The sequence below is a fragment of the Pipistrellus hanaki genome (genome assembly GCF_964339955.1).
Source record: "Pipistrellus hanaki genome assembly, chromosome: 11".
Taxonomy (NCBI): Eukaryota; Metazoa; Chordata; class Mammalia; order Chiroptera; family Vespertilionidae; genus Pipistrellus; species Pipistrellus hanaki.
Genome location: NC_140513.1, coordinates 7,461,052 through 7,478,235, shown reverse-complemented (window position 1 = coordinate 7,478,235; position 17,184 = coordinate 7,461,052). Strand labels below are relative to the sequence as shown.

The window sequence follows — 17,184 nt, the reverse complement described above, 5'->3', positions numbered from 1 at the left end:
GTACCAGGTTAACCATTGACCTTTATAAGTAAAGAGTGAATTAATAGCTCCATACACTGACTACCTACCAAGTACCGGGCACCATATCAGGTACCGTGTAGCTATAATCTTATGCAATTTTCATAAAAAACCCACTGAGGTATCATGTGAATATGATACCTCATATTCCAATATACAGATAAAGTATGGTAAGTCTGGAAGAGACCCAATAACTGGGAATCAGAATTTGAACTCAAATCCAACTCCATAGCACATTTGCTTTCCCTTACCGTACATTATACTGTCCCACGTAAGTACTTTAAACTTCTACAACATACAAGGCTTTACATATATTATTTCACTTAATCTTAAAACAACCCCTTGAACAGGTATTATGATCTCTTTATACAGATAGGAAAATAGGCACAGAGAAAGTGAAATAATTTGACCAAGGTTAGACAGTAGAGCAGATGAGGCATTATTTAGTCTAAGGTGGGCTTGTCTCTAAACCTGTGCTCTTCTTTTTGATTTTTTTATAATTTGTTATCCTTACCTAAGGATATGTTTATTGATTTTAGGGGGAGAGTGAGCCTGAGAACGAGAGCAAGAGCAAGAGTGGCATTGATGTGAGAGAGAAACATCTTTGCCACCAGTACGCGACCTGACTTGGGACCAAGCCTGTCACTCTTTGTTGTACAGGATGATGCTCTGGTGTATGGAATGACAATCACGGCTATGCTCTTCTTTTATACCATTAAAATAATAAGTAAAGTTGTATCAGGGGGGAAAAAGCATAGCATAGTAACAAAGAAGGACAAAAGTATACCTCAAGAAAGAGAAAAAAAAAAAATCCTTATGTGCCAGACAATAGGCACTTTACCTTGGTTCTCTCTAATCTTCTCCAGAACACTGAGGAGGGCATTATCATTTCTATTTTATAGATGGAAAAACTGAGTCTCAGGAAGGTTAAGTAGTTTTCCAAAGGTCTCCCAGCTAGAAAGGGCCAAGTTTCAAAATCAGATCTCTTGAACCCAAAACTCTTGCTCTAACCACCACACCAACCTGCCTCTTAACAAACCTGAAAAGCAAAATAAAACAAAAAAGGCAGGCTGAATTCGCCAAGGAGCTTATTTCTTGCCCAGTGGACTGAGGAGTGCTGAGCTAAGGATGTCAGGATGGGGTTTGTTCTGGAGACAGTGACATGGCAGAGCTATTCTCGCAAACAAAAATACAAGGCCCTCAGCTGAGCATTTCAGCAAAATGCTTAACTGCTGATGAATTACATGCATTTTTCTTTTAGAAGAGGATGGAAGTAAAAAGAAAATAGAAATGAGGAGCTTAAAGAAGGCCAGAAAGCCCATTAGCACTTTTGACAGATCCAAAGATAACTCTGAAGCCACCAAAACGTGGCCTCAAGAGTCTGCCAAGAAGCTTCACACTGGGTAGAAATATGTTACACAGCTTGCCGTCCAAATAAGGAGACACGGCGTCAGAGACAAATCCTGCGCCTTATTTTGGTGGGAGAAAAAAAAAAATCACAAGGATACTTTTGTGGGTGGGGAAGGGAACATTTCTGAAGTAAAAATGTCACTTGGTTGGGGTATAACTCCCAAGCACAATAGTCATGCTCTGAAAGATTCAGGTGCTCATTCCAAAAACTCTACACAGGTACGTTAAAAATATGTAACATTTAGCCAAATTCTCTCTAAACTGTCATGTACTTTTTTTGGTATTCTCATCCCATCTGTGCTGATTACCAAGATATTTGTGTCTAAACAGAAGCTGTCTTTCTTATCTGCTTCCTCCCCTGCCTCTTTCCTTCTGGGATGCCACTGCCTGGGCGTTGGGAGTGGGTGGGAGTGGCGACAGCCCCAGGAGCCTCACTCGGCCATGGGAGCACCTGGCGGGAGGCAGCTAGAGTGGGGCACTCACAGTTCCTACACAGCTTCGTCTCAGAAGAAAATCCCTTGCAGAGGGGGACTCCTTCCCCATGTCTTAAAGCACCCAGCAGTGTAAGGCACGCTAACCCTCAACTTCTGAGACTTGCCCTACCTTTTCACACCGCAGGCTTTTACTTTTCCTTTGCCTAGAATGCTCTTCTCTTCCCACTTACTTTTCAAGACCCAGCTGAAATGTCACCTCCTCCTGGAAGGCTTCCTGGACTCATTTGTCAAATTTCCCTTTGTACTTCTATGGCAATTTGTCTCTCTTATAAAAAACAAAACAAAACAAAACAAAAAAAACCAAACAGGCACTTATCTTACCATTTGTTATTGTTTGATTGGAGTACCAGTAAAATTGTGAGTAGACTGAGGTCCCTCTGAGTAAGATGACATATCCACAATCTAGCAGTGTGATGAAGGAATGAATCAATGAGTGGAGAAAGCACCTGCCTGAAGAGCACTGCTCCATAGTTCAAGTACAAGCAGTGTGGTATAGGAGGAAACACACCAGCCTGGGAGAGGGACAGGTGGTATATCAGGAAGAACAAAGCGTTTGACTTCAGAAAACCTGGGTCTGAGTTAGATGAAGTGATTACTTAGTAATGGTGAAGGGCCCACAGAAAAAGAATTGAAACCACAGGTTCACAGTCAGATAAAATAACTGGGTGGATGGGGCAGGCCTTTTAATGGTATCTGTGGCGACACTTCGTAAAAGTGTAAGGAAACAGGTAGTTTGTTCATCTGGTATTGGGCAGTGGGGAGAGACTGTACACAGAAGCAGGTCCCATTTCACAGACAGGTCAATTGTATTTCTCAGATGGAGAAGCAGGAGTGTGGGGAATGGGGCATAAGAGAGGATTCCATGAAAAACTGTCCCAGATCAAAATTGCAGCCAAAACATACTGAGCTTATATTTATAAAAAACACAAGGTGTGCTACTCTCCTAGCACTTTGTGTCGGTAGAACTGGGTCTTCAACCTCCCATTCCAGTCTCTATAACCTGCCAATCAACAAACACTTATTTAACTCCCACTCTATGTTCAGTACCACCCTGGGAGCTGGTTAACAGAGATGCACGAAACATAATCCCCATCTTCCAGGAGCATGGTCTGGGGATGGAGTGACATGAAACCCAGAAACCCAGTGGACAAAGTACTGTGGTCCAGGCTGCACGCATTCCAGTGCTGACTAAGAAGGGCAGATTCGACTCTGCTGGAGGGTGTGGGAAGAAGGCTGGGGAAGACTTGTTAGAGAAGATATCTGGTCTGGGCCTCCCACCAGGAGTTCACTCAGCGGACAGGGGAGAAGCATATTCCAGGCAGAGGCAAAGGCAAGGAGGATAGTGCAGGTCAGGGGGCGTGCTGGGGTAGGGAAGCTGGGACCAGATCCCGCGGGAGCTGTTGAAGGATCATGGCACAACCACATCTGTGTTTTGGAAAGATCTTCCTACAGGTCCTGTGGGGGATGCACAGGAGAGGGCAGGCGGGAGACAGGGCAATCGGTTAAAGCTACGCCATATTCCAGAAAAGAATGATTAAAACAAACAAACTATTCAGATGAAAGCTTTGGAAGTGGATGGGATGGATTTCTGTAAAGAGGAATTACAGAACTTGACAATGAATTAGACTTGAGAAGCAGGGTGGGAGAAAGAATCGGGATGACTGTGCACCACACCTTTCCACTTGCCCAAAGAGGTTTTCCCCCCCCAAACATTTTTGTTTTCCCCAAACAGTTTTTTAAAGGCAAGTCTACTAGTTAATGAAGGATCAATCCTCCTTCTAAAGATCCATCAATCCTGTCAAAAATGAGAGGGTTACAATGCAGTGTCCTGGATTACAATGCCGTCATGGCTAAGCCTAAGTAACCACCCCCTTTATTCCCTGACAATCACTTCTCCTTCTTGCTCAGAGGGACTATTTCCCAGTGCCCTTGTCCAAAAAAGCTCAGTGTTCTCAGTGCCATTATGTTTTTAGGGTTAAGGACAGTCCTTTCCTATTCATGGAGTTAAGCATTATTTCAGTTACATCTACTGTTATGTCCTTCTGAGCGTTTTCCCATCCAGCTAGAATATATTACGGGCCCATTCTGTGAGGTTGGGTATCAGGGATACAAAGTTGGGAGGTCTCTGGTTAACAGGGGCACAGCAGCCTGGGAGGTGAGTTTCAGAACAGGCATGTGCAACACAGCTCCGTAGGTTCTCCACAGCTTTCATTTCTCATCTCCACAAAGAAACAGCGGCGACTGTCCCTTCTCACTCTAACCTTCTGTGCCTCTAAATCCAAACAAAGAGGAAGGAAAGTCACCTGACAAAACCCCACATCCCCCAGGAGAAGACCCAGAGTGGCTGCTTGCATCTAACTGTCCCTGCTGGCTCCTGTGCTGATCCAGGTGGCTGGGGACTGCGGGTGCACTGTGATCCACACCCGGGGTTAGGAAGCAGAAGGGGGGTGGATGGGGAGGTGGAATGGGCTGATACAGTGGGGCTTAAAGAAAAAGCGTCTTACGTTCAATACCTTAGGGAAATGAGATAATCCTCAAACCAAAGAACCGACTCTAAGCTGGGTACTCCTTGGAGCCTTTGGAACAGATGCTAGTCCGCCCCACGGTCTGTCATTTTATTAGTCTTTGTGACTTGCAACTTCACACACAGTATAGATGATAAAGACTTACTGTACTGTGTCTGGAAGAGGCTTCTAAGGCAGGAGGCTTGGTTTTGACAGTGGGTCTTATTTCATGAAATAACTCCAGCTCAGATTATTTTACCATAATGTAAACCTTTAAAAACCTCAATTGACTTTTTTTTAAAGGAAGAATTTAGGTCCCCTTAGTTGTGTGGGATCCTTAAAAGGGAATTATAAATTTGAATTCTAAAATAATCTGTCTGAGAAAGAATCCCACAAATTTACATAAGCAAAGTAAGTACATAATAAGAAAGAAAGCAGAATTTACCCTAAGGTCAACTTTTATCCCTTTGAGTGAATGGAAAAACCATTCGAATAAACAATTACCTGATAACTCTTAAGAGCAACAATGGAATTCTCTATAATCTCAGTACTTGATTATAGGTCTTCTACTACCACCCCAACTTTATTTGTGAAAGTCACCACGAGTTCATACATCTTTTCTATATCATGCTGCATCTTTTGACAAAGTGGAGTCTGGGCAATGTTATATGTAACTGTCCATTCTAAATGCTTTTCTTGCATCATTAACCAGTTGGTATGACACTGGTCAGATAATTAAGACAGGTTTGTTTAATATTCCAAATGACGGTCTATATGCTTACCCATTAATCAAAAGTACACTTCAAAAACCTAGCCGATAAAAAAAAAAAAATCTCTTCTCCAGCCAGTTTACAATTTAATTATTACTACATATCTGTTCATGATCTGTGACTTTTTTAATGCAGGTCAACTGTTCAAAATTTATAAAGATTTATGCTCATTTAACTATTACCTGTATAAAATTCACTTCTACATCTGTTATCTTGATAGATAGAGAAAACCCTGGTGAACAATTATATGGTGATAGTTGTTCAGTAAAAAGAAAATAGTTTTACAAAAAAATTGGAGAAATAATGAGAATTAACTTCAACAGGCATCTGAGAGTAGAAAAAATTAATTCTCTACCTTTGCTTTTCATTAGTGTCTTGTAGACACAATAGCCCCAAAGCCAGGAGAAACTATTATTTTTCCTTCTCCTGAGGGTGGCTGCATTGTTCATTCATTAATTCATTCATTCCATAAATATATATGAGCATCTACTGTATTCTATGTTCAGTGCTAATTATGGAGATACAGTGATAGAAAAATCCTGATATTTGTCCTCAGGAAGGAGAGAGGATATTGAACAAATATTTGCATAATTAATTACACTTATGATAAGTGATTTCTTAGAAGGGTATAGGGAACTATGGAGTGGGAGGCCCAGGACCCAACAGGATCTCAGTGCTGGGATCAGACTGACTGAGTGTGAATCCTGGTTTTAGCATTTAGTGGCTGGATGACTAGCGGCAACTTTCTTCTCTGAGCTTCATTTCCTCTTCAAAGCTTTTCAGGAAGAACAACCACACCACTTGTCTGCTGTGAAGGTTTCATGGTTTAACACACTGTGTCTGATCTGATCCATAGTGGGTATGAGCTCCTTAATTTCTTAAGAACCTTTTTCTGAAGCGTCCAGAAGAATATGATCGTCTGAAGTCAGAATCAAGTTCCATATCCCAAAGTCCTTTTACTGTTTTCTTTGCTTAGTCGCTAAAGTTCATTATGTCCCTTAGATAAGATAATCAATCAATGTTTACAGCCACCTCCCCACATTACAGGCACTGAAGTTCTAGACTCCATTCCCTACACCATTCCCAAGCTTCACAAATTCTGGCATCAATAGTGCCTGCTAAGAGACTTTTGGCCAAATACACACTTCATGAAAGGAAAAGCACTGGTCTTCACACACAAGAATGTCAGCAAAAACCTAGAAAACACAAGCTATAAGAAGAAATGCTCTCTAGCCCTTAGCCACAACTCAGATCTCAAGAATTCCAAGAAGGCCAAGGGAAGAAGGGAAAGAAAAGACATCTCAAAAGCAGCATTACCGTATTTTTCGGACCATAAGACGCACTTTTTCCCCCCGAGAAGTGGGGGGAAAAAGTCCCTGCGTCTTATGGTCCAAATATAGCCTACACATATACTGTAAAAAAAAAGTTTTTTTACTTGCCCGGCTCTGTGTGGTCTCTGTGTGCTTGCCCGGCTCTAAAATGGTTCTAAATGCTGCTGTTTACTTTACAGGGTTGATTACATGTGTTTATGACTGTGATGTTGGGTTTTAATGCACATAAAATATTTTAGGACACTATTCGTTTCAGAATCTTTTTTTCTTCATTTCCCTTCTCTAAAAACTGGTGCGTCTTATGGTCCGGTGCGTCTTATGGTCCGAAAAATACGGTATGTTGTACCAGGCATTGAACTTGGAATTTTACATTTAATACTTCATTTGTTCCTCCCATTTTGCTTTATTAGATAAGAATGCCAAGGCTCAGATAATAGAAGTAAGTAGCCCAAGGTCCCAGAGTGGTGGAGCCCAGTGTCTGGCTGTCTCCAAAACTCATGTTCTTTCCACTACAGCATACTGCCATCGTATTAACAACCCCACTGTTATTGCTTGTTTCAATTTGCAATGCAGCAATTTAGTCATTTTAAATTAATCCTTGAAAAATCACCAAGAGATTAAAATGCAAATTTCAACATGGCTAGAGCTCAATAGTGACTCTATATAAAAAAAATCACACAAATTGGTCCTACAAAAGTTTAGTTTCTCCTTAGAGAAAAAGCTCGCCTGCTTCATTTCATATTTGAGCTACGAAAAATCATTTCGTTTCCTTTTTCCTCATGAATATCAAAAGTCAACTGTAGGGAGGCCAGATGGGTGGGTATAATGGAAATAAAATGCTTTGGTCCTAACAAGCCTAGGTCACTGAACCCTACTTAGGAGCAGGCCTTGGGCTAGTAAACTCAGGTCTGTGAGCCCGGGGTCCCTATATGCACAATGGGGCTCACGTCTACCTCTCACAGAGAAGCTGGAAGGATTTAAATGGGACCATGTATGTTAGAAGTCTGGCAGACTGTCTTTATTCCTGCTTAGAAATAAACAAGGCCAGCCTTTTACCGGTTTGCAAAGGAGGATTTAATGGACAATGGGTCATGCAGAGGGAATTGGTTCATTAGTGGCAAAAACAGCTAAGAGAATGCAAATTTTTTAAAGTGGTGGGGACAGGGGAGGTGGCATACAGGAATTGGAGGTGGGGCTATGAAGAAGACAGGATTGTTGTTGTTTTTTCTCTAAGCTATTTCTAATCTCAGTAATTATGATTTTGAAAAGTAATAAGTTATCAGAATTTTCAAGTGCTTTAAATTTTCTCAATCCTTAAAATGAAAAAAAATTAAAGAAAAACATAACCTGAGCAATAGTTGTTACTCTAACATCCTATATAATAAAAGCCTGTGTCGTCATAAGATGGCAGTTGGGGGCAATCAGGCTGGCAGGGGAGCAGTTAGGGGGCGATCATGCTGGCAGGCTAAAGTGGTTAGGGGCAATCAGGCAGGTAGGCAAGCGGTTAGGAGCCAGCAGTCCCGGATTGTGAGAGGGATGTCTGACTGCCGGTTTAGGCCCGACCCCTATGGGGTTGTAGATTGGAGAGGGTGCAGACCAAGCTGAGGGACACCTGCCCTGGGCACAAATTTTGACTCTATATAAAAAAATCACACAATTGATTTAGGCATATTGTAAATACAATATGAATGTATTTACACCAATGAAATATACACTTAAGGATGGTTAAAATGATTTTATTTTATGTACATTTTGCCACAATTAAATATTAATCAAGTGCCTAAGTGGTGGTAATTTTATATTTAATTCTACATATCACTATTTATTATCTGAGTAAAGCATTTTGAAAATGTGTCTTAAGGCTAGGCTTGCTATGTCATAGCCTGTCAGAATGCAAGAATTAACCTCTGCTCCCTCGATTCAAGGTCACTGCTTTTAAGTCCTTAAGAAGCAGGACTGGGAGTCCTTATACTTATCCTCACAAATGCTTTATTTTACTCTCTTAAAAGTGAATATAGAAATATAGTAGAAGTATAATTCTACTTGAGTAAATTTACCTTACTCGAGAAATCTTTATATGGAAATATTTTACTAACAACAGCAAAATCGAAAAATCACCTAAATGCACAACAGTAAGAAAATTGCAAATGGAATAATATGCAGGCATAAAAAAGATTCTTATAAAAGAAATGGAAAAATGCTTATGTAATAGGTGATCTTAACTATATAAAAAATACATTCTAAAAAGACTAGAATGAGACATCAACATGTTAATAGGTGATTGCCTTTGAGAAATATGAATAATAATCTCTCCTTGTTTTTAAACTTTTCAAATATCCTCTACTGTTTTTGCCTTTATAATGCACTATTTTATAGTTGGGAGATATATACTTTTATTTTCTTTTAAAAGTAAGTTACAAAAAACAAAAATTTAAATTTTTTCCTCCCATGTACTCACATTCTCAGGTATGCTGGGAAGTTCTCTGGTATCAGGCACATTAAAATAAGAATGCTGGAAAAGAAAAGAAAACCTATTTATTTTTGCAAAAATAAGCAACAAGCACATTATTCAGAAGTCAGGTACATGATTTGAAGATAATTTTTTACTCAGATGTGGAAGTAATTCCACTCACTGGAAAGGTCTATGGAATCTTTTCTTTGGATAACACTGGATTAAAGGCAGATGCATTAAATCAATCAGTTTGGTAGATGGAGTTCTTTTCTAAAAAAGACTAGTGACCCGATGCATGAAATTTGTGCACATTAAAAGGAAATTAAAGGAAATACTTTAATATTGCTATTTGCCCTTTCTCTTTATAATAAAAGTGTCAGATATAAAAAAAAAATAGTAAAATGTATATGAAAATCTTCCTATCAAGAGTCTGGGGCACACCACGGGAACCAGACTCAAGTACCTACCCACCCATGTACACCTCAAAATTGCATGGGACCCAGACCCAGCCAGCCTTGCCCCCATTGTGCTAGATCCAGACCCAGCTGGCCCCACCCCTGCCAACCCCCACCAGGTTGGGGGCAGAGCCTCAGTTTGCCTGGCCTGGCGCCTGGGTGGGAGTCGTGGCCTGAGATCCCCTATCAAGCCCTCCTGGGAGGGGAGTGTGGCTTCAGGTCCCCTCCTGCCCCAACCCAGCGCCACACAGCCTCAGGTCCCTGCTGAGTGCTCATTTAGGCTCATTACAGGAATTCGGCCTTTACTGTGGGTGCAGCCATCTTGTGTTATGGGATCCCCACCTCTGCTGTGGGCACAGCCATTTTGTTACAGCATGATGGTCAATTTGCACATTCCCTCTTTATTAGATAGTATGAGCTACTTTGGGAGATACAAATGAACAGCTCAAAGGGGTTAAAGGCTACATTCCCATATGATGCTTGCAGGTTTCTGAACATAAGAAAGCTTCAGGCTTCATAAGTTATTGTTCAATGAGGCAAGTGAACTCTAGGGACCAGATATCACAAGGTTCACTCAACAATGGTCTTTACCAACCAAACCTGCCATTTCATTTCAGCATCTGAGATTATATCCATCTATTTTATAGGCTTCGGGCGAAATCTGCCCGAAGGCCCAAGTGATGTTAAGGACAGCTCCAGATGAAGGATAGCTGCACTGAGACTATTCCAGGGGTTAAGAATGGAGGATTTCTCTTCAGTATGCATGCTCTGCCAATAAGCCTTATGACTTCTAGTGCAATCTCCACCTCAGTGGAGTTGAAAACTTGACCAGTTCAAAGAACTTTCAAGGAGGCATCGCTATGTGTGTAACAAGAGTGTGTCCCTGAGTCAAATGACAACAGACTGAACTAATGATACCTCCACTGTGCTATGAAAGACTCAGAGGACAATGGCAAGCAGGAATGGAGAGAGCCCAGTGCTGATCAATTAAGGAAGGGACTATGCAAAGGCCAGGAAAGGTCACATGCAGAGAAGGTCGGCTTAACCATGGCCTAAGTTCAAACCTGGACCCCCAAGTGACATTTAAGGAAGTCCTCCTGCCCCACCATTCTTGGGTAATTGCAAAATAAGTGGGTCTCTAAAAAAATGAGTCGGATAGCCTTCCTGAAATGAAAGGCACAGGGGACAATCGAAATGACAATGACAACAATAATACTATGAGTTGTTGGTCTAATTTTAACAGACATTTATTTAATGCCTGCTACATTGCAAGCTTTATGCCAAGTACTTTAGAAATGTTGCCTCTAATTTCCATAGCAAATTTTAAGGTAGAAAGTATCTTCACATTGCAAATGGGTAAATTAAGGCTCAGGGAGGTGAAAGTAACTTGTGAAGGTCACATGGCTTGTAGGTGACAGAACCCGTACTGAAACCAGGTCTGGATAATTAGAGCTCTGCTCTTTCCACTACAACAGGCTGTTTTACCTGTGTTTTTTAAATGCAAATTGTAGCTGAAGTCACCTGAATTGAAATAATAAATTAAAAAGTAAAAACAAATTATAAAAAGATAACTTAAAAACCCCCCAAAAAATCTGCAATGCATTATTCCAAAGTCTGTGTGTCTGTGCCAAAATATCACCTATAAAGTATTACAACAGAGATTGTGCAGCATGGAAACTAGTCAACAACTAACAATAAGGATTAAAATAGTGAAAGTAAAATACAAGGTTAAATTTGACACCAAATTCACCAACTTCTATTCCAAATGGCTAGAAGGGAGTCCCAGGAAATGTGCAGTAATGGAAGTCCACAAGGGGCTGGAGTAATAATGTAATAGTTGGCACAGTGAAGGGGAAAGAACAGGGACCACAGAGCTGGCACTTAACAGCTATATGATTTTTAGCAACTTCACTTAACAGCCTCAGTTTTTGAATTGTAATATCTACTTCAGAACTGTTGTAAAGAATAACGTTATATATGTAAAATGCCTAGAATTCCATAAATGGTCTTTTAATAGAAAATCATGATTATTGCTCTCGACTGCCAGTTTACATTTCCATTTTTCACAATCACCTGTATCAGACACACAGAAATATTTTCTTGTGACTAAATCAAAAAAATATCCAGGATTGCCATTTTATCAACAATTCAGGCTTTCTGATTTAGATGAAATGAGTGCTTCAAAATCAGAAATACCACATGGAGAAAGGAATTCCTTGTGAACAAGAAAGAAAAAAAAAAAATCTGCCTTTACAGATGCAATGGATTGTAACTAGTGAGCCAATGCAGCTCCCAACACAAGTAGTCACCAAGCTGTCCTTTGAGATTCTGTCTTGCTCCATCGCCCATGAAATGCTGCGACCAGAGGTCAAAAACATTCCTAGAAACCACTGGCATGAAACAGCTGCACCCTCCCTGCAGTTTCTCCTGCCTCTGCGATGGTTCGTCCTTGAGGCCTGGCAGCCACTCAGGGGAAGGAACAGCCCTTCTTCCCCAGCATCTGGTGACCCAGCCAGGCTACTCCACAGCTACCTGTCGGATGTCATTACAGACTGAAGTGGTGAGATCAAGCTGTTTAGAAAAAGGGACAGCGGCAAAGGCAAAGGTGGCTTAGCTGTGCGGCGATTAGTGAGGCAGGTTTAAAGCTCATTCCTTCATCTTCCCAACAGTCCTCCTTACATGAATTTCTGCAACAAGGCTCCTTTCCTTCCGATGCTCCATTAAAGTGAGTAAAAACCCTACTAATTCCTTTTTTCCTTCCTTCTTTCTCCTTTTCTTTCAACACTTATGGCCTAGTGGAAACAACGTAGGCTTGGAAGGTTAGCCCTGGATTTGAAAACCCCAATCTTCTCACAATTAACCACATAACTCTGGATAGGCAAGTACATTTTCCTCTCTAAGCCTCATCAATGAAATGAAAATGCTAATGTTATGAACATTAGAGAAGCATACTTGGCATATATTAGGAACTTAGTAAATAATATATTATTAGTCATTGGTAATAATATTGCTTTCAATTTGATCATCACGAAAAAGCCAAATCCTTATGAGATATGTCCATTTTCTTTAAGAGGGAAAATACCAAGATAATAACCACTGAATACCAATACTGTACCTGGTTCTAGTGAAGCTGAAAGACAAGACGTTTTAAACGTTCAGACCCAACAACTTAAGGGAAATAGCCCCTGTAAAATCAACAGCTGGCCAAAGCATGTCCATCTGAGAATACTAATGGAGGTGGTGACAAGGGTTTGACCCAGGTAATTGGAAGATTCTAGTAACTGAAATATGGAAGCACACAAAGACTCAGATCATGGGCAAAACTACGACGAAGAGTGAAATCTCCCAATTTGTAGTTCAGAGGATTTTTCCACCCTAGCACACTACAGAACATGCAGCATGTACATAAAAGAGCTCAAAGAAGTTATTAGTGTAGGCCAGGAACTATGCCAGTCCCTGTCCTCAGGGACCTACAGTCCATGGGGGGATAGGAAAACAGATAGTCCAATGTGGCATGATTGAGTACTGCTAAGTGTACAAGGGGCTTGGGATAAAAAAAATCTTTAAGCCTGGTGGGTATTGAGGAGGATTTCTTGGAATTAAATCCGAGTTGAGTTCTGAAGGAGGAATATGGCATACCCTAGTAAGTAGGGGAGAAGTGGTGTTGAAGGCTCAGATGGCAGCAAGATGGGCTTCAGCAAAGGGACATTCACAGCAATGCTGGGGGGCAAAACGTGAGGCAGGCCAGGAGATGCTAGTGATGGGTTGACAGCCAGGAAGAGAGGATCTGAGGACATTTGGGACCCATTGCTCATGGAATCCAGAGAAAGAAAGAAATACAACTCCCTGGCCTGCCTTGAGCCTACGGGTCTCAGAGAACTCCGGGTTAGGGTGACTAAATCAAAAAAATATCCAGGATTGCCATTTTATCAACAATTCAGGCTTTCTGATTTAGATGAAATGAGTGCTTCAAAATCAGAAATACCACATGGAGAAAGGAATTCCTTGTGAACAAGAAAGAAAAAAAAAAAATCTGCCTTTACAGATGCAATGGATTGTAACTAGTGAGGTGCAGATAACAAAGAATGACCCTGTTCGGCTAACTCCTTCTTACTATCACTAGTTAAATGGTTATTCAGTGATGGCTGATGTTCTGCCCACTTACCACACTGAGATGAACAGACATTCCTGGGTCGGGAATGGGAAGTTTGTGCAGAGTTTCCAGAAGCTCATTCCACTGACTCTCCTGAAAGAAATAAAAGGCCTCAGTGACCAAATCATGACTGAGCCCTTAGTGAGAGACCTGCAGGCCTGGGCAGTAAGCTGGGGTTCCTCATGACTGAGGGGCTGGGAGGTACTGGCCCCAGGACGGAATCAGGTTTGATATTTAAGGAGGGTTGGACAAAAGACACTGCTTATGGCTCAATGTAAGTGCCAAATAGATCCTCCCACACCAAGTTTGACATTCTCTACTCAGTGAGACACCTACCATGGCCGCCTTTTATGGATCATGTACCATAAGCTCTCAGCAAATCTCTCCTCTCAACTCCATAGCAACAATTTTTAAATGCAAACAATCCTTGCTTACAGGTTGGGGGTGGTGGGGAGAAATAACGATGACACTATAGATCTTGTCTTCATCATCATTACCCTCAATTAATTTTATTGAGTGTTCACTGGGTACACATGGCAGTCTCCAATTATGGAAAGTTAAAAATGAACTACATATAACAGCATGCAAGATAAGATGATGGCTGTGCATTTTAATTAGTGAAATTAAATACAAAGCAGTGCAAATTATTCGACTGAAAACAGAGTCACCTTTAAAATGCTCAAAAGAACACTGCTTACAGAATTATCCAAAAGCCATTTCTCCCATTCTGTGGCATTCTGTTAATATAACAGTAATAAGCTCACATTTGTATCCTTTTTTAAAACCTATATGATCCTCACAACTACCCCACTTTACAGACTGAAAAACTGAGGCTCTGAAGGGTGAAGCCACTTGGCTCAAATCCGCCAGTTAGTTAGTAACTTGCTCAGCCAGGAGCAGAGCCCTCTCCATTTGTCCATATGTCTAACTTCCTATATTTTCCTTTTTGTAAATGGCCCGTTATGTGATTCACTCACAAATCCCAGCTTTGCAGCATGATATGAGCAATTCAGATTTGTGCCTCAGCAAAATTATAACAATACCTGTCATGAACTTTCAGGGGACCATTAGATAATATGAATATTAACTCTGAATGCTAAAGATCTATTTATTATATATTTAACTCATAAAGTAAAGGAAGAAAACATCCCACAATGCTAGTGACACTTATGGCGGTGGAAACAGAGTATGAACATGTAGGAGTGGTTTTCTCTTCCCTCCTATTATTTTCTGAATTTCCCAAACTTTCTATAATGAGCATGCATTACATTTTTGGTAAACAACTTGGTGAAATATAGAGCATATATTACTTTTATAATCATAAAAGTTAAAGTTTACTCGTTAAAAAGAATAGAAGACAAATACCTGTCCTTTTGTTGTGTAATCGGCCAAGATGTTAAGTAGTTTATAAAATACTTCGAACCAAGGGAGATAGCTGGAAAAGAAGAGAAAACACATGAAATATTAGTATGCAGGTCAAAACTTTAACCAGGAGTGAATTCCAGACTGGTACATTTCAGTGTTTCTCTACATCCTAGAGTCTTCCTGTCGTAGTCTGTGCTGGAAACCCAGACTGGTGAAATGCTAATTATTTCTGGGATTTTTAAAAACTGCCTGGATAAGACGGAGGATTGAATGTTCATTATAAATTATTCCTATGCCTCAGAGCTAGAGCAGGTTCATAGAGAAGACATTCAAAGCAGACTCTGCAATCAGGAACTAACTCTGAGTAGCCCCCAGGCCTCTCCCACCATACCCACCCTTTCCAGGAAATCTTCTATTCAAGTTTCTCATGATTAGACACACACAGCCACACACACATGCAGCACTTCCACTGCTGGCAGCTGCAAGGTGTCCCAAAGGCCCCAAGAGCCCGAAACCACTCATCTTGTTACACCAAACATTCTATTACTTATTGTATTTATTGTGGGATGAGCACTAGCTCTGCATCCCACTGCCCTCTACCAGGTCTTGGCTACCATGTCCCTTTACTCTGATAATAGCATGCACCTAACCATAGTCCATCCTCTTAGAATATTGCTCTTAGAATGGTCTTTCTAAAATGCAAGTCTAAGTGGCACATTGGATTAAATTCCTGCAGTCATCCCACCGCTGCAGGATTTCTTAGGACGGTGTTCGAGTCTCTCCATTGACTGGCCCTTGACTGCCTCTCTGGTTGTCTTCACTCGACTTCCTCATGTACGTCCTGTCACTACAGCCTCACGAGACCTGAGCATGTGCAGGCAGCCTCAAGCCTGCCTCTGCTTATCTAGACTTGGCCCTTTTCTCCCTCTGACCTTCATGGAAGGTCAAAGGGAGGCCTGACCCTCAGGAGAGTGCCCAGGTTCTCACACTCAGCCTCAGACTGATTTTTAGTGATTTCCTCTCTTTTATGCTGCCCAGGGCATATGCCTACTTTTGTTATAACATTCCACACATCAATGTAACATTCAATGGTGTGTCTGTTTTCTCAGCAGACTGCAGGGAGGAAGGAACACGTCTTGCTTTACCTTGTCTTCCCGGGGCCAAGCACTCAGACAGAATGCCATCAATGCTTAGTGTTGACGCAACAACCAAAGTTAAATAAAGACTAACAGCAAAGGCACATTAGTGCCTCAGAATTGCTGCTGAAATACATTCCCACTCCCAAGAAGTTCTGTCACTTAATTTAAATGGCTTTATTCTCTATAAGAAACTTCCCGAAGCAACAGAGTGTCATGTGAGAAGTGTTGTACCAAGTGCTGGCCCACCCCCACAGGTCCGCCCTGCAGAGCTGACAGCGTCCGTCCGCTGCTGATAGAGCTGGACGCAGAGGGGAGCACCGATTCTGCTCCACTCAGTCCTGCCAGGCGGAGGGAAATCAGCGCCCTGCAGATTACCAGCCACAGCGCCGAGGGTAATATATGAAGTGAGGGGCAATCGAGGAGACAGACAAAGTGCACAGCTCCCTATCACTGACACATGTCTGAAGCCAGCACATGCTACTGTAAAACTTAAGTAGTTTATCAGAATATATTGATAAGCAACTTAACTTTTCACTTCTAGGACAGCATTATCACTTATGTTAATATGTTTCAATCAGCTCTGGCAGCTGCACACTGACTATTACCGAGCAAACCACTGCTGCCACTTTACACAACATTCACTTTGGCAGAAAGATGGAAACATTCAAGAGGGATTAGGGAGGAGATAAATTTCTCCCTTCCTAGTCTGTTAAATAAACCTCAGCTGAGTTAAAAGCCATTCTAGTAGAAACAATAAATCCCCTCAGAAGAAAACTCTTGTCCAGATTAGAGGACTCTTAGTAAACAAACTCAACCAAGGATTACAAATTTCTTTTTCCTGAAAGAAAAAAACACTGCTATTTAAATCTCGGAACTGAAATTCAGGAAGGAGGATTATAAAAAGTAAGAAGAGAAAGTATTTCCTTGCAGGAAAACTGTTGCCTCATATAAATAAGAATAAAGTTGAACTCCTTGTAGAAACACTTGAAGTGACCTGGGGCAGGCTGGATTCCCTGGTAATTTAGGACTCAGTGTGTACAGAAGCAGTTTTGGCCACTATGTTCAACTGACCAGCATAATTTGGGCCGAACCT

The 17,184-nt window shown here is 41.3% G+C and overlaps 1 protein-coding gene across 11 annotated transcripts in view; it reads right to left on the bottom strand.

Annotated features, from left to right (window-relative positions):
* The window catches only part of DENND1A (DENN domain containing 1A), a 439,483-nt gene that overhangs the window by 219,640 nt on the left and 202,659 nt on the right, over positions 1 to 17,184 (bottom strand). For all 11 annotated transcript variants that reach the window (XM_084899946.1, XM_084899951.1, XM_084899945.1 and 8 more), the window contains 3 exons: positions 14,953 to 15,022; positions 13,600 to 13,680; positions 8,986 to 9,039 (listed from right to left, as the gene is read on the bottom strand). In XM_084899946.1, the coding sequence (XP_084756072.1) occupies positions 8,986 to 9,039; positions 13,600 to 13,680; positions 14,953 to 15,022 (205 nt within the window). The remainder of the gene's footprint in view (positions 1 to 8,985; positions 9,040 to 13,599; positions 13,681 to 14,952; positions 15,023 to 17,184) is intronic.